Source organism: Vombatus ursinus, unplaced genomic scaffold, assembly GCF_900497805.2.
Source record: "Vombatus ursinus unplaced genomic scaffold, bare-nosed wombat genome assembly UNPS02014798.1, whole genome shotgun sequence".
NCBI lineage: Eukaryota > Metazoa > Chordata > Mammalia > Diprotodontia > Vombatidae > Vombatus > Vombatus ursinus.
In genome coordinates, this window is record NW_020954576.1 from 22,065,170 (window position 1) to 22,090,347 (window position 25,178).

Consider the following 25,178-nt stretch of genomic DNA (forward strand, 5'->3'; position numbering starts at 1 on the left):
ATTATGAAGGAAATCAAAGGTTAGTTAAAAAAAATGTAATATTTTTGCCATCCAAGTTTACAGACCTCCAATCTATCATAAATCCCCACAAACCCTAAGCAAAGAACCCCTGCCCTAAAGGGATGAGGCAATATAATTTCCAGACGTGGCAGACTATCAGATTTTTCTGCCTATCCAATCTACCCAGGCTCTTAACTCCAGCCACATTCCCAGAAGCCTGACCTGTGGCGATATTTTTGCTATGTTTATGGGTTCACTTTCCTTGCTTTTTCAGGACCAATACCCCAACATTTGACCTCCAAATGCATTAAGTCCTAGCGTGGCAGCCTTACTATAGAATACTTGATTAGTGGGACCCTCCTATCCACCCAAACCACATTTCTTCCCCCTCCCTCCCCCGTGCAATCCCTAGAAGCCAAGATTTGTTATTGCCAAGAAATTAGAGGAAACCTACCATAAGAAGCAGCATGATAGGTTTTCTACTCTACACAATCATAGGAAATGCTGACCAAGGTAAGAGGAAAAGAAGGGACACATAGTAATGAAAGAAACACAATACTTCCTGAGAGCAAGCAGAAAGGACAGGAGTTGTAACTTTGGAGGCAGCCAAGAGGGTGATAAACCAGCACATCAAAGATAGCCCATTTACTCCATAGAATACAAAAAAAAAAAAATTATGTCCTCTGATACAGGTCAACCAGTCTCTCCCCACTCCATCTGTAGCCAACAATTCTCTGTTTATAACTCCCCTAACACTGGACATCAAGGTGCATTTTTCTACCACATGCCATCCCTAGAGCAATTGCCAAAGAGAAGGTAAACATGGTATGGTAATGACAAATAATACCACTGGCCTTTCCCTTCTTAGGTTTGCTTATCAACTGACTGAAAGGAACATTCTAGGCCATGTAGTCCACCACCTTTATTTTATGGATGAGGAAACTGAGACCTCCAGAGAATGTGACTTATCCAAGGTCACACAGGTAGAAAATAGTATAGTTAGAATTCAAACTCAGGTCCAAACCTCCCTTTCTTTCCATGGCACAGGGGCATCAAGGAGTTTTAGGATTATTACAGACCATCTAGTCTAGGGATTAATCTTTGGTGCACAGATGGAGTCTGTGGAGAGATTTCAGGGATTCTTAAAACTTAAAAACAGTGGGGAAGGGAAATTACACTTTTATTTTCACTAACTTTTAACAGAAATTTAGCATTTCCTTCAATTATTTAAAAAAACAAACAAACATGTATTGGGGGTCCATAGGCTTTGCCAGATTGCCAAAGGGAGCCAGGATACAAAAAAGGTCGATAACCCTGCTGTAACCCCACTCTCTCATCTTACACGAGGCAGCTGAAGACAAGAGAGGTGAAATCATTTGTCCACAGTCACATAGCTTTTCCCTATGTTACCAGAAAGGGGTGGGGAGCAAGGAAGCCAAGATAAGGCAAGAAAGAGAGGTCAACAGCAAGGTAGACTGAGTTGAGTTTTATGTCGTAAATGAACAGAAGTTAGAGATGGGCCAGAGACAAAAAGCAACACTCCCCAAAAAAAGCCTATTAGGGTAAGGCAGAGAACAAGCAAGAGTTGAGGTAGAATTCAGGGTCAGCAAACATGGATTGTGGGCAAGAAACATGGCAGGAAAGGTCTGAGCTCTAGCACAGAGCTCCCGAAAATTCTTTAGTCTCAGGAAGTAGAGTATACTTGTGGCCAAGTGGGCCTTGGGCTATAGCATTGGGCTCTTCTCGCCCATCTTCCAAATGAGCCACAGCTGTGGAGGACTCCACCTACTCACCCTTGGCCACCTCCTGAGTGCGAGGCAGCAACTGGGGGATTTGAACTCCAGGTTGTGAAGACTGCCCTTCATCATTTTAGCAAGGGTATCATTAAAAATGTCGGAGCAGAGAAGAAACAACCAAAAAAGTGTTTGCGGAAGATTCATTTAGTGGTAATGCACAGGATGGATTTGCAGTGGGGTGGTCCTGTTGTTCAGGAGCCCAATTACAAAACAATTGCAATAATGCAGTGAAGTAATGAGAGCCCAAATGAGGTTTGTGGGAGTGTGAATAAAAAGGGAGGGGAGAATGCAAAGACATTATGAAGAGAAAAAAAAATGACGCAAAAGGGATATGCAGATCTCTGCTTCAAAACCTGACATACAATAAAGTAAACAGAATACATCTTTCCTGGAATTTATGGAATTTTTCATCCACAATGAACCCACATCATCTCTGTTAATCTGAACCACACAACCTCCCTGGCTAATAAGAGTCTAACCATAGCCCAAAGGTCATCCCAACAAATCTCCTCCAAAGCCCTCTTTCTTCTGGGCTGTAGAAAAAAAGCTGCCTTTGCTTATTAATGTCAACTACACACATGCACAAACAACTAATGATCACACCTCAGGCCCCAGGTCCCCGAATCCTGAAACCATACACCAGGTGCAAACACTGCTTCCAGCAGATGGAGGCACTTAATAAATATTCCTTGTTGATGAAACCTAGGAAATGGATTTTTCAGGTTACAAGAAAAGTTTTAGACACAGAAAGTTAAGGAAAATGTCATTAGCTGGGACTCTACTAAATGGAAGAAGTATTGCTGGATTTAAAGTTAGAGGACTTGACTACCTGTGTGAGTTCCCTGAAGTTACTTAATCTTTATGGGTCTCAGTTTCCCCAAAATGATGGGGAGGGGGTTGGACTAGATGATTTAAGGGGTCCCTTCTGTCTCATGATCCTATGATCCTATTAATCTATGATAATTTTGATAGAGGCTGGGTTGACTTTTACATTTTCATTATCCACCCCCACCAAAAAAAAACCTGCTAAGAAAATTAATAGCTTAGATTCAAGAGATAAATTTCACCACAAAAAAAAAAAAAAAAGAAAATGGGGCCCAGAGATGAAAAAATGCATCTTCCTCACTTCATCCCATAGGTGGGGTAGCATATTTATGGATACTGTATATGGAGAACCCTGAAACTTAGGTGACCATGAGAAGATTGAATTGATCTTGTATCATTTATTGATTCTATTTATAATTAAATGGTTTTGTCTTGTAACTACTTAAGTCATGGTTCTCTGTCTCTGAACTTGGTTCGGAATTCAGCTGGTCTGTAAAGGGTTAAGTTTAAAAATCCAGATCTCTGGCTAATCATTGATCTATTCTTGCTTCAAGGAATTAGCTGCCCTTGGGGATACATGTGAACACAAGGGAGTCTAGTCTTGTATCTTTACACCACCAAGCTATCCTTCAAGGATGTCTGGTTTGCTGTCCAAAAAGTCTGGGTCGCTATCTTGAGGTGGATTCAAACAATGAGCACTTCTTAGTCTCCATAGGGAAGGAGGGGGTCACTGCTAGTCCCTCAAACTTCCAACCAATCCTATTGTTCCCTGTGCCTCAGCTCTGTAACCAATCATGTTGCCTTCAACTCTATGATGTCACCTGCCCTGTTCTGTTCTTTGTTCTGTACTCCCCAAAACCTATAAAGTGGAAATTGTCCTTTAGCTCTGGGTCTTTGGCATAAAGGGAGGAAATCCATTTACCCATCTATTAACAGCTATACACATCACTGTTAATAAATGTTCTCTTGCTTGGAGAAATGTGCCTTGGTTTACCTTTTTGTTAAATTTCAGTCGTGACAACTATAATATCCCAGTCATAGATTTAGAGCTCAAGATATTTTAAATGCTATCTATTCTAACCCCCCTCATTTTACAGATGAGGAAACTGAGGCCCAGAGAAGTTAAATGATTTGCTCAAGGTTACATAGGTAAGAAAGCCAACAGAGGCACGGCTCAAATCATGTAATGCCAAACTCAGAGCTCTCTTCAATTTACCATAATATCTTTTAATGTGCTGGCTACTTTTGCAGTACTGGCTTCTTTTTTGAGGGAAATCTCTCTCTTTTCCCTATTTGTTAGAAAGGATAATATGCTTGTCAGGGGACAGGGGAGAGATATATTTGGAAATTATGATGATGTAAAAAGACATCAATATTTAAAAAAGAAGGAAAACAGACCTTTAAAAACAAGGATACGCTAACTACAAACCATTTAAATATAATCATTAAAGCAAGTCCTCTAAGCACCTCTACCAGATGGCAATACAAAGATGAATCCAAGTGGGTCCATGCCCTCATGGAATTTATAATCCAGTTGAAAAGTTATTTATACATACAAATAATGAGAATGTATACAATATTATACAATTGATTCCATAAGTGGAACCAACAAGGTTCTCTTACAGTTCAGGAGAAGTAAATTTCCTTTACCAATGAAGACTGGTACCTTTTCTATAATTTATATTATTAGAGTCATCAGGGGAATTGAGAAGTGACCTGATTTGACAAGTCACACAGCTAGTATGTCTGAAGCAGAACCTGAAATTTATGTATATATGTACACATGTGAAGATATATGTATACATGTGTAAAAGGGGCTGTACAGATAGAATACAGTAGATTGCTGGCCTTCAAGCCAGAAAGATATGGGTTCAAGCCCCACCCTCAAATTAGGAGCAAATACACCCAGCATCAGCAGGGAGAATGGGCACACACAGAGGTCACAAGTAGAGAAGGACCCATGTAGGGAACGCAAATAGTCAGAAATAGTCTTTCCTGACACTTTCATAAGCAAAAAGGTTTCTCGAAGTCTGAAAGGTTCACATTCTTATATCTCTATTAATTGCCTCCTATAATTTCATCAATTGGACAAGGAGGAACCAATTGATCAGGGATTTGCTGATTAATCCCTCACTACTTACATAAATGCTTGACAATATGGTTCAGGGTCAAGAAATGGAAAAGGTCCACAGAAACCTCAGAAGAACACACCATAAACACTTTATCCAAGAGAGTTGGAAGGCCCTGGGTATAAAGGCACTGCAAACAACATTATAAGAAATTGAATGAACTTTACCTCAGAAGCAAGGCGGCTACAGGCACAGCTGTTTATGAAGAATCAGCTGTGTCTGGGGAGTCAGATCACTAACTAGTTGGGGCAAAGGTCAAAATCAAAACCAAATTAGACGAAAGGATAAAAATGAGAAGGCACCCCATGTGATTACAGAGCCATCAATGCCAACCTTAAAAACAACCTGTCACCTCCAAAGAATGGTAAACAGATGACAGTAAAGACATTGACCCCATCGCCCTTTCTTTATGAAATCACAGAATAGTTCAAGTCTTCCAACCCTTTTCTGAAATAGGAATCCCCCCCTCCCTCACCCACTACATCTTTGACAAATGGTCCCCCTGCTTCTGCTGGAAGGACACTAGAAAAGAGCAACCCTAGATGACCTGAGCCCATTTCACTTTTGCACAGCATTAATCATTGGGAAAGTTTTCATTTTATTAAGCCTAAATCTCTTCAATTTCCACCCACTGCTTTTATACAGCCCTCACTAACACTAAATAAGACAAATCAAACTCTTTTCTAATTAAAACTTAAAACTATTTGAAGAAAGCTATCACGTTTCCCCTATCCATGGGCAGCTGGTAAATGTTTAATAACTGGCTCCCCCAAAAAAATATATATACAGGACACACTTTCAAAGTTGATCTATATTATTAAAATTTTCTTTTTCGCTTTTTTTTATAGTCTAGACCAGGGGTGGGGAACTTGCAGCCTCTAGGTCATTTGTGGCCTTCTAGGTCCTCAGGTGTGGCCTTTTGACTGAGCCCAAGTTTTACAGAACAAATCCTTTTATTAAGGGGATTTGTTCTGTGAAGTTTGGACTCTGTCAAAGGGCCACACCTGAGGACCTAGAGGGCTACATGTGGCCTTAAGGCTGCAGGTTCCCCACCCCTGGTTGAGACTATCAAAATAATATTTCAAGCCCTGATTTGTAGTTTGCCAATTTCTTTCTTTCTTTTCTTTCTTTCTTTCTTTTTTTTTTTTGCCTAGGCAATGGGGTTAAGTGACTTGCCAGGGTCACACAGCTAGTAAGTGTTCCGTGTCTGAGGCAGGATTTGAACTCAGGTCCTCCTGAATCCAGGGTGGGGCTCTATCCACTGCACCACCTAGCTGCCCCCTAGTTTGCCAATTTCTGAAGTACAAATGCTCTCACCGAAAATTTAACAATCAGCTGGAGAACTGGGTGGAGCTGGCTCCCGCACAGCTCTGCCCCATCACATCTTCTTGAGATAAAACATCCCTGGATCTTATAACTCACCTTTTAAAAGCATGATATGTATGCAAAGAAGCAATGTAGCAGAGGCAGAGGGCTTGGATTCCAATCCAGACAGTATTATTAATTACAGGTTGGGAAAGACATTTAACTTCTGACTTTGCTCATCTATAAACTGAGGGAGCTGAACTAGAGGACTTCCACCTTCCACCTCCAAATCTACAATCCCATGATACTGGATACTCTCCTCTGCACATGATAATATAAAGCAGAGGCATCAGACACCTGACCTATAGGCCCCATGGGATCCACAACATGCCCAAGTGATTTCCATTTGATTTTAATGTGTTGATGTATTAATTTAAAAAAAGAAATATATTAGCACATGTGGTTTTCTAGGTCAATATGCAGCCCACAGGGATCTTTACATAGGGTTTAGGGGCCCTTGTTTCTATCTGAGTTTGACATCACTTTGCAAAGGGTTTTATATATATTATCTCATTTGATTATCCCCATAACCCTGTGAGGTAGGTGTTATTATTATCATCTCCATTTTACAGATGAGCAAACTGAGATCGAAAGGGATGAAATGAATTGCCCAGGGTCACACAACTAATAAATTTATGAGGCAATATTAGGACTCAGGCCTTCCTAATTCTGAGTCCACACTTTCAACATTACAACATCTAGATGCCTCTGGTCATCTGGATTATCTCCACCTTGTCACTTAAAAATGTTGAGGTTGGACCAGAGCAGAATAAAAGTGAGATTATCACGTCCCTCCTGTTATATATGTCGAATCAGCAGAGTGTGAAGAATGCTGATTGTGGGGTCAGGAATCTGGCCTCAGATATTTATGAGCGATGACTGTGAGCAAGTCATTTAACTTGTTTGCCTCAGTTTCCTCAATTTAAAATGGAAATAATAGCACTTACCTCCTAGGGTTGTTGAGAAGATCAAATGAGACAATATTTGTAAAGCACTTAGCACAGTCCCCGGCATGTAATAGGTGCTTAATAAATGTGTTATTTCCTACCTCCTTCCCCTCCTTCAAATCAGACTAAGATTGGGTTAGCTTTTCTGGATGCCACATCACGTGACTGCTCATACTGAGATTGTGTTCCACTACAAACCTACAGATCTTTTTCACAAGAAATGCTTTCTAGCTACATTTTTTCTATCCTTGTCAATCAGTCAGTCAATATACATTTATTAAACGTGTGCTACTATGTGCCAGGCACTGTGTTAAGTGCCAGGGATACAAAGAAAGGTAAAAGATAGTTCCTGCCTTCAAGGAGCTCACAGTCTAATGGATTTCAAGGATGAACAACAATTCCATAGATTGAAGCAGAAGAAGAAGATTTTAAATTTATCCCTTAATAAGTTTCACCTCATTTGAGTTAGCCTATCATTCTACCCTGTCATGCTATTTGGGGTACCTGTATCCGTCACTCATCATGTTACCTATCCCCTGTGGTATGCTGGATCTGGTTAGTACCAGCTCTTGAGAACTGATTGCTAAATTTTCATCGTGAGCATTCACATCTCAGAAATCTGCAAATACTACAAATCAGGACTTGATTTACTGTTTTGTTGATGGTCTAGACTTAAAAAAATCTAGGGGCAGACAGGTGGCACAGTGGATAGAGCTAGGTTCAAAGTCAGGAAGAGCTAAGTTCAAATCTAGCCTCAGACCCTAGCTTTTTAACCTTGGGCAAGTCACTCACCCTCTCTCTGTCTCAGTTTCCTCATCTGTAAAATGAGGATAATAGCATCTACCTCCCAGGGTTATTCTGAAGATCAACTGAGATAATTTTTTCATTTGTTCTTTTTCTAGCTTTTTTAATTGATCTCTTTCTCTATTTTATTCAAGATAATTTTTTTATAAAGTACTTAGCACATCGAGTAGTACATAGGCACTATATGAATTTTGACTATCATTATTATTAAGAAAATAGTGAAAAATGTTTATAATGAAGATTAAACTTTATTAATAATGAAATGTTAAAGTTAAAAATGCTAATAATGAAGATTAAAGAGTATGTTGTGAATATTATGTCCATCTCTCCCCCATCCTGTGTTAGAGATGGTGGTTAAACATTTATCAGCGCACCCCTGTCTATCCCTCTCAGCATCATGTCATCTGCAAACTTGCTAATCATGTTATATATTCTTTCATCCAAGTCACTGAAAATCACATTTAGCAGCACAGAACCATAGACATATCTGTGGATCATTCCCATAGAGACCATCTTCTACTAGGTGAGAAAATAGCCATACGGGTCATTTGTTGCCATGTTCTTTTTAGTCATTACTAGTGATCTCTTTCCTCTTTAAAAAAAAAAAATCTTCCTCTTTTTGAGACATCCTGAAAAACGTCCTTGCTTTTAAAGTGGTACTGCCTCTGGCACAACTTTCTTCTGTATGTTTCATGCCAGTCCTTTGGCCCAAATTGGCTGCATGAACTTGGGCAAGTCAATCTCCCTGAGTTACAAGTTCCTCATGAACAAAGGAGAAGTGATGATACCTGACTACCCATGTCACAGGATTGTTGCAAGAGAAGCCATTGTCCTTATTAGTACTAATAGCAGTCATCAAGGTCTACTGTGACCTTTTTACCATGTCCCAAGGCCTCACCTATGTACCAAAGTAACTCAACTTTTAGCTCAAGAATATAAACAATTTCATACTCCACCTTACCTCACAATCCTAATCAAAGGTGGAAAAAAAAAAGCCCAGCCCTGCAAACAACATAATCCCAACCATTCCTGCATTCATTCAAGAACCTATTGAGTATTTTCAGCATCTGCAGTCCCCTGATAGGTGATAAATCTTTGAGGGTCCCGTGTGCTGAGTTCCATAAAACTGCCAAGAGCTATTTGCTAGCATGGAAACTGCACAGAGTCCCCAGGGAACCTCAACAATTTCTGGCACGTATGCTAATATGCAAAAGCCAGCAATTGAGAGGGAAAACAGCACTATTATGAAAACCTCAGAGAGTGGTTCAACTTTTTCCTTTGTCTTTTATACGTTCCACTGACCTCTTTTGAATAAGCTCTGGACAGACTGTCACCTTCACTGGCCTGACAGAAATGTCACCTGGAATAAGGTCAGATTCCTGGGTTGGGACAACACTCGTTTATCTGCACAGTGGAGCGCTCATCTCTCTCCTTGTTGACATCAGAAATCACGATGGGCTTTGATTCCAGACACAATGGCCTGTTTGCTCTCCCTCAAACGTGACCTTTCATGTATCATCTCCAAACTTTTGTACAGGTTGTCTCGCCCGTGCCTGAAATGCCCTCCCTCCTCAACTCAGCCTCAAAAAAATTCCTAGCTTCTTTCAAGGGTTTCAAGTCCACCTCTTACATGAGGCCTATCCCTGACCCTTCCCATCATTAGTACCTTCTCCCCACCTCTGAAATTACATGTATTTCATTGGATCTACAGACAGAGAGCCAGAAGGATTCTTAGCTAGAGGACAACTAGTCCTAGGATCATTGGACCATATATTTGAAGCCAGAAGGAATCTTAGAGGTGGTTGATTCCAATCCTTTTGCTTTAAAAATGGGGAAACTGAGGCACACAGTGATTAAGTAATATGCCTTAGGACACAACTGTATCCTGATATAGTCAGGATTTGAACCAAGATCCTCTGACTCCAAAGCCTGTGCTCTTTCCACCATGTGACATCTTATATTTATTTATTCTTGTAGAGTTGTTTTTCCATCATTATCATCACTATTGTCATTGCTAGCATTAAGCACTTTACACATGTTATCTCATTTGATTCTCACAACAAGCTTGTGAGGTAGGTGCTATTATACCTATTATACCCCACTTTACTGTGAAGGAATCTGAGGCTGAGTTAAATTAAGGGACTTACTTACCAAGGGTCACACAGCTAGAAAGAAACTGAGGCTGGATTTGAACACAAGTCTTCTTAGCTCCAAGACCCATACTCTGCAACACCCAGCTGCCTAACAGAATGTAAGCTCTTATTTTTGACTTTGTATGCCCAGCACAGTGCCTTGAACACAGTAGTAAATAAGCATTTGTTGAATGAATGAATGAATATATAATCTCTTTACCTTTCCAGGACCAGTCTCACAGAACCCGGGGACTTTGCAGCTTCTTTCTTTACTTTCAGAATGAGAAAAGAAACTAGGGATTTGCTAATAAGGCAAGCAAAGCATCCCACAAAAAAAAAATCACATTTCTGAGCATGCTGGATTTTATTTTAAGAAAGAAACAAAAGAAAGGCATAGCATAAAATCCTGCAAAATGAACTGCTCTGCTCACCGGTTTGCTGTCATTAACAGAGACCAATTTGGGGACTAATTAGGGGCTAGATGAGGTGGGAAGGGAAGGAGGACACTTAAGAACATGTCCCAAGAACTAATGCTGAACAGTCATCCTTGTAATTTGCAATTTGATGAACAAAAATAAATGAAAAATTTCAAAGTAGATCTCGATGGCCACAGTGTGTTTGTATTAATAAAGAAAACTATATGGTATATTAGAAATAGCACTGGGCTTGGCAACAGAACTGGGTTTCAATCCTGGCTCTGCTACTTATTTCCTGTATATCCTATTTAACCCTTATGAGCCTCAGTTTCCTCATCTGTAAAATGAGAAAGGAATAGATAATCTCTAAGATTCCTTACAGTTTTAAACCCTATGAGTCCTACCACAAGCAAGAAAGTTTATTTCTGCCAACAATCCTATTATCATTATCATTATTATTATGCTTAATAATGATAATATCTTGACATCTTGAATTTTATTTAGCCCTTTACATTTCCCTAAATACTTTCATATCTATAAGCTTATTTGATCCTCACAAAAGCACAGTGACGTGGGGAGGGCAGATATTTTTATCTCTACTTTATGGATGAGGGAAAAAGTACTAAAAGGTTATATAATTTGCTCACAGTGCTAGTGAGCAGAATTAGTATTACCAGAATTAATACTACAACCCAGATCTCCCGATCATTAGTCCAGTGGCCTTTGTCAACAAGGACTACTTCAAATCATGTAAGAAAAATGACGAATTGTTCACAGCCTTTGACTCTCATACCCCACTACTGGACATGCACTCTTCCAAGGAGGTCAAAAGCAGAAAGGTCCCATTTATACTACAATACCCATAGCAGTATTTATTATGACCACAAAAAATTAGAACTAAAGTGGAGGCCCTTCAACTGAGGACCAGCTGAATAAACTGTGGCACACGAATGTCATGGAATAGCCTTTTGCCACATGAAATGACAAGCGTGTAGAATCCAGAGGAACTTGAGATGACTTATATGACCTGATCTAGAGTGAAATAAGCAGGCAGGAAAAGGATGTATACAATGATTATAATAATGTAGATGAAAAGAATCCTAAAATGAAGCTTAACGGTGAATAAATGTAATAATCATTCCTGGATCCAAGAGAGATGAGGAGGCACCTTCCTTTCTTTGGAAGAGAGGGAAAGGGGATGGGGAGCAGGGTCAATGGACAACAGAATGCTATTGGCATATAGTAAGTGCTTAATAAATGCTAGTTGATATTATTAGATGAAGTCACTGTGTTTGCTGATTTTGCTTAACCTTTAATTTATTTATTGGTACAAGGGAGGGTTCATGGGGAAGAGGAAGAGGGAAGGACACTGATATAAAAACAAAAGGCCGAAATAAAACTTAATTCTTAAAATGGTCATTTCAATCCCATAAATTACCTAATTATCAGTTTATAAAGAATAATAGACATGGTTGTTGTTGGGTGGTTTCAGTTGTGTCTGACTCTCAGTGAACTCATTTGGGATTTTCTTGACAATGATACTGGAGTGGTTTGCCATTTCTTTCTCCAGCTCATTTGAGAGATGAGGAAACTGAGGCAAACAGAGTTAAAAGACTTGCCCAGGGTTACACAGCTAGTAAATGTCTGTTTGAACTCAGGTCCTTCTGACACTAGGGGCAGTGATCTACCCACTGAACCACCTAGCTGCCCAATAGACATAGACCTGGAAGGTATTACAGGACAATCAACCCCCTCATTTTACAGGTGAAGAGCTGAGACCTAGAAAATTTAATGACCACATAGAGAGAACAGTGATAGGGCCAGCATTCAAATGAGAGATCTCCAACTCCAAACGTGGGGCTCTTCCTACTGTCCCGAGACAGAACACGGTCCTTCCTGATAAGAGACACAGTCTCGAACAACACTCAATACAAATATACGTACCACCCACCCATCCAGTTCCTCAGATGAGATGACAGACATGAACACACCTTTGAAAGTTTAAAAGCATTCCCATATGTAAAGTATTATTTTTATCAAAACCATTGCCAGATGTCCCTGCCTATACTACTCACCCCAGGAGCAAAGGTAGTGAAATGGAAAGGGGACGATAAATTGACTGGACGAGGCAGCTGCTGACCGTAACTGACCCCACGGCATGAAGCTATTGAGAATGAAAGCTGGTTCCACTGTTTAAAGAATATTTTCCTTTCAATTTCATCTCAATGCAAGGCAGACAGTTGCTCTGATAATCCACACAACGTAATGTCTTCTGAATTGCTCTCAATGCATTCAAACTAGGCTCGTGTTAGTGAAGAGGTTCTCCTCTTCATGGCCAAGGCAGGGTGCACAGAGGCCAAGAAGGAATAATGGGGTGGTGACACTTTCTATGACTCTCTGTGGTTAGGTTTGCAGATTGAACTATGCCATTGCTATTTCCTTAGCCATAGACATGGCCTGTGGTAGTTGGCTGCCAGTAGGCCTGGTCTGTCTGGAAGTAAAACTGAGATAAGCACAAATTGAGGAAGAAAGAGAGAATTGGGGGGAGGCAGACAGAGAGGGGAGTGAGAAAGAAGGGGAGGAGAGAAGGAAGAGAGGAAGATTGAGGAAAGACAGAGAAGGAGGAAGGGAGAGGAAGAAGAAGAAGGGAGGAGAGAGAGGGAGGGAGAAAGAGAGAGAGGGAAAGAGGGACACAGAGAGAGAGAAAGAAGAAGAAAAAGAAGGAGGAGGAGGAGAGAAATAGGAGAAAGGGAGGAGGGAGGAGGAGGAGGAGAGAGAGACAGAGAGAGAGAGAAGAAAAGAAGAAGAAGAAAAGGGAGGAGGAGGAGGAGAGAGGAGGGGGGAGAGGGAGAGAGGGAGATGGGGGGAAGAAGGAGAGAGGGAGGGAGGGAAGGAGAGAGAGAGAAAGAGAGAGAGAGGAGGAAGAGGGAGGGAGAGAGATGGAGAGAGAGGGAGGGAGAGAGGGGGAGGGAGAGAGAGAGAGAGAGAGAGAGAGAGAGAGAGAGAGAGAGAGAGAGAGAGAGAGAGAGAGAGATCCCCTTTCCTCAAACTCTTCCTGGCTGAGCAGGCTCACGGCAACCAGAAGCTTTCACAACTGGTGTCTCAAAGGTTTGGAGTCTCTTCCAGAGGAAAATATTTTAAAGCAGAAATCAGACAAGGTTTTGGAACATAAACTAATTTCATCATGAGGAGAAAACCATTTAAGCTGCACTTGAAATCCACTGACCAACGAAGCAAATGACCAACTAATCAGTATTTGCTAAGCATGAATTTTATGTTCAGCATCTTAAGGAACAAAAGAAGAGGAAACACTTGCTGCTTTTCAAAGTAACATCACTGTCTGTGGTCATGACATGTATTATTCACTACTGTCATTAAAATCCAAATATGTAATAGGGCCTGCATTGTGTAGTAGCCCCGGCCATTGGTTCTGACACTTAAAAAAAAATCACAATGTCTCTGCATTTCAATTTCCCCATCCTTAAAATGGGGATAATACTTGTATTACCTATCTTATTGGCACATTTCAAAGAAATGGCTTTTTTGAAGTTTAAAGCATTATGTCATTGCAGCTTATTCTAATTATGATGCATGAGGCGCTGTGCTAGGTAGAAAAGATGATATAGTTCCTTCCTGTTGGGTGGGTGACATGAATTCAAGAAAAGGGAAGGATACAAGGAAGTAGACCGCTTTTCTTTATTCACTTCTGACTTATTCGTCAGGAGTCCTTTGTTCCTGGACTTTTCTAGTACAAAGCTCTTATCCACTAACAAAACTGACATCTATATAGTGCTTTAAAATTGTAAAGCATTTTACATCCATGATGTCATTTAACCTTCACAATAAACCTGTCGGGTATTATCATCACCCCCATTTTACAGATAAGGAAACTAAAATTCTACAAGGTTATGTCTCACCCATGGTCACACAGAGAGTAATTATCAGACAAAGGTTGAATTTGAACTCAGAGTTTCCAAACTCCAAGCCTTGAACTCTGTCCCATCTGGGAAGTGTCCAGCAAAGCGTTCCATTACTGCCCCACACAACATACCTTGGACTGAGTTCTGCATAGGGGACAGTCGCAATCAAAGCAGTACTGTTCTTTCAGCTGCTTCTGCCTGTCTGCACTGGGCATCAGCACATCAAGGTAGCAGATGGTAAGCTGTGTGGAAACAAAAGGGAAAAAGAAAAGAGATGGGAAGGATGGATTCTGCATGGCCTGCTAAGTAACATGTTCCACTGGCCACATGGAACATGAAGTTGGGGCATCTATGAACAAGGGGGTGAAGAGAAAGGGATTTTTCTGGTGATCTTTGAAAAGACGGGGTAAGAGGGTTGGGAAAATGGGCTCATTTAGTTTGTTCTGACCACCTATCTTCCTAATAAGGCTCCTGGCTTTGAGGCTCTCCCCTCTACAGACCATCATCCACACAGCTCCCCAAATTATCTTCCTAAAGTAAAAGGCTGACCATTTGACTTTCTGGCCCAAGAAATTTCACAAGTGCCTTATTGTCTCTAGGATAAAATAAAACCCCTCTAACTTGGCACTTAAAAAGCCTTTCACAGTCTGGCTCCAGCCTACTTTTCCAAGCTCTTTTCATATTAATCCCCTCAAGCACTCCATGCTCTAGCCAAATTAATCTATTTGCTATTCCCAGGACTCTGCACTGGGTGTACGTATGTATATGTGCATGTTTGTATATATGCAGGTACACATATGTGTATAGTACACTACATTATATGATACATACGTCCATGTATACTTGTATATGTGCACCTGTATATTACATACTTATGCAGATGTGCATGTTCATGTATGTGTGTATATGTGTGCAAATGTACATATATGGGTATGTGTGCATGCAAATGTATATATGTGTATATAAACATATAGCAGAAGAATGTTATTATCATCATTATTATTATTATTGTTATTATTGGAAGTTTTATTGAGTGTTGTGTTTTTTAAATCCGTATCTGCTTGTTTTTAGGCTAAAGCTCACAGATTTAGACCCAGAAGAACCTTCAGGGGCCATCCAGTCCAGAGGTGTCAAAATAGATACATACACACAAATATACCTTGTATATATTCCTGTTCTTGGAATATATCCAGCTCCCGGGATTTTCTCTGGGTGGTTCCTATGCCTGGAACTCTCTCCTTAATCCACTCTTGACTACTGACACAGCCCCCCCCTTCCTTTAAGTCCCAACTAAAATTCCACTTTCTACAGGAAGTCTTCCCTAATCCCTCTTCATTGCAGGGCCTTCCCTCGGTTTTTTTATCTCCTACTTATCCTATATATTAGCTTGTTTTGTATACGTTTGTTTTTATGTTGTCTCTCCCATTAGATTGTAAGTTCCTTAAGGGCAGCAACCATCTTTTGTCTTTTTTTGTATTCCCAGTACTTAGCACAATGTCTGATACATAGCAGGTGCTTAATAAATGTTTATTGATTAATTAACTGATTCTCACTCCTACCTATTAAAATCCTTGGCTTCCTTTAAGCCTTAGTTCATGTGCCACCTCCTATGGGGTGTTCTTAACCTGGGGTCCATAAAGCCTCAACAGATTTGTTGATAAATTTCCGGAAGCATGTGAAATTGGATGAGAAAATTATGCATTTATTTTCACTAACTTGTATCTGAAATTAAACATTTCCTTCAATGACAAAAAAAAACATTATTGTGAAAAAGATCTGTAGATTTCACTAGATTGCTAAATGGGTCCACAACACACAAAGAACCCCCAACTCCTGTCCTCTGGGAAGCCTGACCTCATGCCCCTAGTTCTTAAGGCTCTCTCCCAAAGGTAGCATCACTTACTGCTTTGTCTTTTCATCTCTAAGACCTAGCATGATGCCTTGCATATATAGTTAAGTGCTTAATAAATGCTTGTGGGACTGGATAGTAGCAATTGGAATGAAGTGGGGGTGGCAGTGATGGGAATAAGCATTTATATAGCACCTACTATAAGCCAGACATTATACTAAGCACTTTGACCAATATTTTATTTGCTCCTCACAACAACCATGTAATTATCCCAATTTTACAGTTGAGGAAACTGAGGCAAAGTACTAGGTGACTTGCCCACGGTCACACACACAGTAAATGTCTGAGCCTGGTTTTGAACTCAGGTCTGTCTGACTCCAGATCCAGCACCCTGACAAAGGGAAGGCATAGGAAGCAAGATGGTTTGTGTGCCATTTTAGGACTCTTCTTAATTTCTGTCATCGTGTCCCCAGTGCCTACCACAGCACCTTTCACATAAGCAGGTGCTTAATAAATTCCTGTTGAATTCAATTGCATTTGAATAAGAAAAACAAAGAAGAGGGAAGGCTTATCCATTGGCACAGCTCATTTAGGCAAGCCCATTAAGAGGTAATGGGATGGTTCCATACCTTACTAAATGGCACCCTGCCTCACTTCATTCCACCTTAAGCACTGAATAAAAAGGGTGGCTCTAATATAGAAGGAATAATTTCCTGACAAAGGTAGTTAAACATGGGTAAAGTTGTCTTTTTTTCCCTTGTGCCCCTTAAAACCCAGTGGATACCCACCTGTCTAAAATGGTATACTGACTGGAGACATACACTATGCCAGGAGTGGGGAACCTTTGGCCTTCAGGCCACCTGTGGCCTTCTAGATCTTTAAGTGTGGCCTTTTGACTCTCAAGGCCACACTTAAGGATCTAGGCAGCCATGGTGCCTGAAGGCCCAAGTTCCGCACCCCTGCCCTGTGTTCTGGTCAGTGGGGCTCTAGCCTTTAGGCACATTTCCCAGCTACCAATCCAATTCTACTGTCACAGAGAATGGGTCAAGCCAACAACATCTATGAAGCACTTGGAGTTAATCCACCAAAGCCATCTTTGCTCCTGAAACAACTTGTAAGTTGACTGCCCACAAAAACAAAAAAATCCAGCAGTGCTCTTACAAAGAAGTCAGCTGGGAGCAGGATATGAAATTTTTTCTTTCAACCACAGAACATTAAATGGATTGGGAAAGGTCTTGGATGGTTCCCCCATACATACCTATAGCTTCCAATCAACATGCTCCTATTTTGAAAATGTGCCCATTCTCTGTGGAATCTCATCAGCGACAACATTAAAGTCCAAATGCAAAGATTTTCCCATTTGGAGTGGGGCTGGTATTTGGGTCATCGAATGGGTGGTTACAATGGGAACTGGCCTAGCTGAACTAGCTCCTACAGCTGCCTGGGCAGACCAGGCCACTTCTCAATCACTCAGGATTGTGGCTTCTCTAGGGCAACTAGAGGGGAATACCCAGCATTTGGCTCTTTGGTTGAATGCTATAAAGTCATATTTAATTTTAATGCTGAAAAACACAACCAAGTTTATGTTAATCATTTAATCAGCAACACATAAAAACCTTTATTAAAGACTCATTCGCCTGCTGATTTAATTCGGAATCTGTTCATTGAGTGCAAGGCTCATTTAGCTGGTACATATTCATGGAGCACAGCCATCGATCAGCTGTGGCTTTAATAGCATAAAATAAAATAAAATATTATTAACATGTGAATGCTGCTGACCACTTTGTCAATTTACTACAGCTCCTATGGAGAATGGAGTAAATAATTTCCAGCAGAAGAGTATTATTATTATCTTGGAAGTTTTATTGAATGTATAAGGGAGTTAGATTTAAAAAAAAACATATTTGCTTATTTTTAAGGCTTAAAAAAATGGGACAGCTAGGTGGTGGGGGCAGCTGGGTGGCACAGTAGATAGAGTGCTGAGCCTGGAGTCAGGAAGACATATCTTCCTAAGCTCAAATCTCAGACACTTACTAGCTATGTGACCCTAGAAAAGCCATTTAACCCTGTTTGCCTCAGTTTCCTCATGAATATAATAAAATGAGCTGGAGAAATGGCAAACCACTCCAGTATCTTTGCCAAGAAAAACCCAAATGGAGTCAGAGAGAGTCAAACAAGACTGATACAACTGAACAACAATAAGATGGCTTAAAATCATACGCTTACAGATTTAGAGCTGGAAGAAGCCTCAGAAACCATTTAGTCCAGGAGTGTTGGACTTCAAGCCTCTGGCCAGCAAAACCTCATTGTGGACAGAACCAGATTAAAATGTCATCAGGAAATGTTTTACAAAATAAAATTTAAAAATGCAATATACCATAGATAATGTCAGTTTGTGATTTTCTAATGCAGCTGGCAGAGATCATTTCTGAGTTTAACACTGCTGATCCAAACCAATTATTTTACAGATAAGAAAATTGAGGACCAAAGATATTAAGTCCTTTGTCCAAAGTCAGGTAGTTAAATGGCAGAATCAGAATGTGAACCCAGGGTTTCTGATTCCAAATTCAGCTTTCTTTCTTTGGTAGCATGCTGATAAATCTTGACTATGTATGTTGTTTGGAAGTCCCAATGCTAAGAGATTTTGCTTCACATAAAAAAACCAGTTTTCCATGATCTGTAACAGTAGATAGAGAGATGCAATTAACATAAAACCTAGTCGGCATCCCTTGAACTAAACCAGGGGTGGGGAACCTTCGGCCTCAAGGCCACATGTGGCCCTCTAGGTCCTCAAGTGTGGCCCTTTGACTGAATCCAAACTTCATAGAACAAATCTCCTTAATAAAAGGATTTGTTCTGTAACCCAAGGACCTAGAAGGCCACATGTGACCTCAGGGCCAAAGGTTTCCCACCCCAGACTGAACTGACACAATTCAAATTTCCTCCAAGGTATACAGACCCTAAATGGAAAACTAATTTTTTAATTATCCCATTGAGAGCTAATAGTAATACTTTTCCTAAGGCCATAGGTATGAAGCATGAAGGGACATCATAGGTCTCTAGTCCAAACCCCTCATTTTAAAGATTAGGAAATTGAGGCCTAGGGAGGCTAAGTAATATGCTCAAAGTCTCATAGTCATCAAAGGTGAGATTTGAACCCAGGTTCTTTGACTCCAAAGCACTGTACTATACTGCCTCACCTTTTTTGACTCTTTTGAAGTTTTTGATCACTTTTGATCACTTTTGAAGGAGTCTGAACAAGTTCTGGTGAGCAGACGGGCTCTCTTCATTAAAAGGAAAAAACAACCAAAAACCAAAAACCTTTAAAACTTGTATTTGAGAAATCATTATGGTGACTACTTACATGTAGGGCTCACATCTCCACTATCTGATTCAGATCTATAGCCTGCTGGCCAATAGTATTATTTATAACTGCAAGAGCCTTTGCTAGGCATGAATTCCTATGAGTACAGCTTGGATTGATCAGACTTCTCCAGTCCAAGTTTTATAAGATTGTCTGATCATAAAACTGAACACATTACTGAACACATCCCTGAAGGTGGCAATTATTATCTTCCCGTTAAGTATGCTGTGATTTTTAACTGTTTGGAAAAAAAAAAAAAAAAAGCACCTTCTTCTCTGTAGGGACCCAGGTGGAAGCAAAGAAGAAATGTCAAAGCTGAAACAATAAAACCTAGGGAATTCATTATTGAAGATTAAAACCCCTCAATAAGGAGAGGTGATTGTTATAATTGGTAATATTGGGAAGAGAAATGTGTTTCTGGAGCTCAGCATGAAAGATGGCCTTAGGAAGAGAATTTACAAAGGCTACAGAACTTCCACAGCTCACCCCCATTACTGTTTCTTTCTTCCTGTTATTAGATGGAATTATGCTCTCCAACCTGGGACATATTAGGAGTTCTGTTCCACTCCCTGGCTTCTCTAGGCCTGACATTTGAAGCTCTCCATTTCTACCTTCAAAATGGTCTGGCTTCCTCCGTAGACCTTTTCCATGGTCTTATTATTTACAGGTGAGGGTGTTTGATTGTGGTTGCCTGAAAAACTTCTGGTTTGAAAATAATACCACCTCATTCCTGGTGCTACCACCCTACCCCCCTTCTCTGAACCCCAACCCCAACCCCTGCAATATCTGGACTCTGCCAGAAATTTTCATCCCTCGTGCAACCTTGCTAATTAGTATTTCTCCCTTCTATTAGAGGTAGGGAAACCAATCAGAGAGAGATGAGTAAGATGAAGCCTCTTCTGCATTGTTGTACCACCCTTTATCTATTGTGTAAAATAACCTAGATGTCTCACACAGAAAAGCAGAAGGAGGGGTATAACCTGGGTATCAAGGCAGGTGAGTACCTTTCACCTAGACTCTGTGTATTTAATCCCCTACAGCCATCTGATTCTATCCTTACTTTTTGCTCATCGGTTCACAGATTTAGAGCTGGCAGAGACTTCAGGGGACATCTAATCCAATGCCCTCATTTTAGAGATGAGGGAACAGAAACCTTGAGAGAATAAGCGATTTACCCAGCATCACATGGATAAGTGTCAGAGATGTGATGTGAACCCAGGTCATTGCTTTTTCCCCAGCATTAAGACAAAGATGCAGCTGTACAATGGCCGCCTCTTCCTCTTCTTGTTCACAATGTACCTATGATAAAAAGCCTCCCCCCCCCCTTTTTTTTTTTACCTTTCGCTTCTTTTGTGGAAATCTCCAACTCTCAAAAAAGTATCTGAAATGGGTTGGGGCAGTGATGATCCCCTACGTATTCTGAGATCTCACTTTGTACCCTTTTTGTCCTTAGCAAGCTACATCCCGGCTAGAGAATCTGAGAGCTAGAAGAGAATTTGAGAGCTAGAAGAGACCACAGAAGCCGTCTACTCCAGCCCCTGCTGAATGCAAGGATATTACTGTGCCTCTGCTTGGACACTTCCAATGAATAACTGTCATTATTTCAGCCGGTATTAAGTGTTCTTCTGCCCTCTGGGGGAGCTGGAAAGGAGTGAAGGGGCCAATACAGAGGTTAATAGCAGGGTAGAAAGCAGAATTCCCAGTGATAATCTATAAAGTGTAAAATAATTAGTAATTATTTTTCAATTTTTAAAATTTTTGTCCAAAGAGGCAGCAGGCAAATATTGAGCACAAATGGGCCAATCCCTCTTAACTTCTGTGCTTCCTCTTTGTTAATTATTTCCTTTTTGTCCTAAATATTGCTTGCTTTGTATATATCTGTTTGTATATTATCTTCCTCATTAGATTGTAAGGACCTTGAAGGTAGGGACTTCCTTTTGCCTCCTTTTGTATTCCCAGAGTTTAGCCCAGTGCCTGGCACGCAGTATGTGATTAATAAATGCTTAATGACTGACTAATCTCAGAGAACATCTTATCCAATCTCTTTACTTTGCAGATGAGAAAAATCAAGGTCATACAGGTAGTAAGAAACTGAAGTGGGCTTAGGACCCAGGAGCTCTAAATGAAATAATTCACATGAAGAGGACCCAGGTTAAGACCACCTCTTATACAGACACGACTGTGGTAACCCTGAGCAAGTGACTTTAAGATCTCTTTTCCCATGACAACTCTTTAAGTTTTCAAGCCACAGAACAGTTTCAGGTGGGTGGAGTTTCTTCACCCAGAATTCACTGCACTAATGAAATCCCTTCCTTAAACCCTCCAAATTTAAATCAACATTGGAGCAATAAAAGAAGAAATTAGTCCCTTTCCCCCGGTGCCTAACAGTGCATTTCTGTAGTTCTTCATCATATTTTTAAATTCAGGGACACATTTTTTTTTTGTGGGGAACTCTGTCTGGAAAATGTCCCACAAGGATATAATAAGTTCTTTTAAGATGAACGAAAAGCAAATGGGAAGACGAATCCAGGACTAGGCATGGCTGGGGGTGGAAAGGGAGGGGACCAGTTAGAGTATAAGGAAGTAAGAAACCTTGCTTTTTATTTGTGCTTGAATGCTTTAGTTATTTCCATTACTTACCCTTGTTCCTTCATCAGCATGGGGCAGAAGGGAGTGGTTGACTTGATTTAATCTGGTTCTCATTTTGCTTAAGGGGAAAAAAAGAAAAAAAAAAAAAAAGAAACCCAACCCAACCTTTGACCAAAACCCTCATGTGCCTGAGAATGGTGGCAGAAGCGGCTCTTTCTGTTAAGTGTCCTCAAATTATAGACAAGAAAATCATCTTCAGTCTTCTTTGGGGAGATCATGGTTGTAGCTTAATTAGTACACTTGTTCTAAACATAAGAAACTCAGCATATGTCTTTGTAAAGGGGAAAAAAAAAAAACCACAACTCACTTTCTCAAAAGGAAACTAGCTTGGGGTCAGAAATATTGTAGCCAAATCCCTTGCTTACACAAAATATGGTATCTGAGGGTTTGAGTTTTATTGCCTGTGCGCTGTATAAATAAACAAAAGCTTATGGCATTTGGGTTTCGTGCAATAAATAACCCACTGAAATAAACGGAAAGGAGAGAGAATACCAGGTTCTGGGAAAGTCCCCACCCCCACAAGAAACAAAATGGGCCCTGAATCCTACACAGGGAACAGTTCATGGGGCACTAGTCTCTAGAAAGTCCCTCAATGTGGGGTGTTCTCCTGGTAACCAAAGGAGCAAAGGTAGTTATCTTTCTTGGACATCAGAAATCTGAGGATGACCTTCTGGTCAGAAGATTGCATTTTCCCCCTTCCCTGACTCTCTCTGCCTCTCTCCGCCTCTCTCCCTAGACTTTGCACTTTTGTCTAGGGAATCAGCATTCAGAATTCTTCCTATAAGATAGAAATAAGCAGAACAAGGAGAAATCTTTGCCTTCAGTTAAAAATGAGATCAATGACTCTGGGAGGGTATTGGGGATCTCCTTTGAGCATCTGAGTATTTTCACTGCAGGAAGGTTTACTGCCCTAAATGCTGTGCTGACTATTCAAACGTATTATTATTTCTCATTTTATTTCTGGATCCTTTCATTCATTCATTCAATGAGCATTTATTAAGTACCTACTGTGTGCCTGGCATTGGAGATACAAAGACAAAACAGTTCATGCCTTGAAGGAGTTTCTATTCTGTTGGGGGGGGGTTGTGGTTAAATGATACATATAAAGGTAAATACAAGACACATAAAAAGTGGATACAAAGGGGGTGATTTTGCAAAAGTGCTTTTTTCATACATACACCTAAGTTCTTCATCAGGGCAAAGAGCAAAAATCCAGATAGAATTTGTTTCCAGAGGAAGAATCGAGAATAAAAGGTTTTTAGATCAATGAATGGTACATCCTTTAAGAGATTAGTGGGCAGAAGCAGAGAAGAAGGCATCTTTGAAGAACATAAGCAGAATATGAGTACATTCATTACCTCTTCTCCCAGCTGGATATTTCGGACCGCACGCAGGAAGAGGTTGGGTCCCTCGAACACAATCACACAGTTTGGGTCACAGCTGTGGTTCAGCAAAGACATGCTAGATGAGGGGAAAATAATTTAAAAAAAAAATTCAATCAGAGAATGTTGGGGCTAATAGTGATCTTACATATGATCTAGTTTAAGGCTCTAATTTTATGAATAATGAAACAGGCTGCTTAATGTAGTGCAGCTAGTAGTAGTAGGTAGGAAGGCAGCTAGGTGGAACAATGGATACAGGTCTGGGCTTGAAGTGAGGAAGACCTGAGTTCAAAAACTGGTGCCAAACACCAGCTGTGTGACCCTGGACAAGTCATTTGATCCTGTTAGCCTCAGTCTTCTCATCTGTAAAATGAGCTGGAGAAGGAAATGGTAAACCACTCCAGTATCTTGATCAAGAAACCCCAGATGGTATCCCAAAGACCCAGACATGACTAATCAACAAAATAACAAAAAGTGGGAGACATGGGGCCCAAACTTTGGTTTCCTAATTCCTATTCCAATTCAAATATCCCAATACAAATAAGCATATGCAGCATACAAACAAAATAAATACAGACACACATGGTTATTATTTTTTTTTTGGAGGGGGAGGTCCTAGCAGCTGCCAGAGGGGAAAAAGGCTTCATTGTAGAAGGTGGAGCATGAATTAAGGTTTAATAGAAATTAACAATTCTAAGCAATGGAGATGAAGAAGACTTGCATTGGAGTTATCATAATTATTTATAACATGAAGGAGGTCAGCTCAACCTCCAGTGTCTCTTAGAGTTCAAAAATTCAAGGATTCCAGAATACATTTCTGATGACACACAAGTGAAGAGATTATGGAGCTGCCAAGGGTACACATGTTCTTTTAGTACAGGGGTTCTTAACCCAGGGTCTATGAACTTGTTCTTTTTTTTTTTTTTTTTAAATATCATTCTAATTGTATTTCAATATAATTGGCTTCCTTCTTAATCCTATGTGTTTTATTTTATGTACTTTAAACATTATTCTGTTCTGAGAAAGGGTCTGAAGGCTTTGACATATGGTGAAGGGCTTAACACAGCGCCTGGTACATTATAGGCGCTTATGACACCAGAAAGTATAAAAAGAGAACCCCAGATTTAGTAGAAAAGAAGGAGATGTCATTAGGCGGTGTTGCTTTTTGGGGGAGGGAAATTAGGTAATTAGATGGGAGGTCTGGGTACATGTTTTTGTAGGGAAGGAATTAGTGGAACTTGCACTAAGGATGAGCTCAAAGACCATTTAAGTATCCTTGAAGTACCTCTTTTTAATGAGAGAACTCAGGATATACAATACTCTGCAGCAAGGGTGCTGAGGGCCACACTTGAGCACCTACAGGGCCACACTGTGGCCTCAAGGCACAGGTTCTCCACCCCTGCTCTGGACTTTTCCCCTTCCCTTCTCTATGACCACTCCATAAGGTGGGGATCTAAGTAAAATGTAAAATTCCTTGAGGGCAGAGATTGATTTGGCTTTGGCTTTGTTTTGCTTTTGTCATTACCCGGGAATAGTAGGCAATTAATGAATACTTATTATTAAGAAAGGCGCTACAAAATTTACATTGTTTTTGTTGAGG

At 40.4% G+C, this 25,178-nt stretch overlaps 1 protein-coding gene across 1 annotated transcript in view; it reads right to left on the bottom strand.

Moving 5' to 3' along the window:
* The window catches only part of LOC114049841 (histone-lysine N-methyltransferase SMYD3-like), a 1,050,735-nt gene that overhangs the window by 225,294 nt on the left and 800,263 nt on the right, over positions 1-25,178 (bottom strand). Inside the window, exons 7-8 of the mRNA XM_027871267.1 lie at positions 23,555-23,657; positions 14,466-14,576 (exon numbers count right to left, since the gene is read on the bottom strand). Of these exons, the coding sequence (XP_027727068.1) occupies positions 14,466-14,576; positions 23,555-23,657 (214 nt within the window). The remainder of the gene's footprint in view (positions 1-14,465; positions 14,577-23,554; positions 23,658-25,178) is intronic.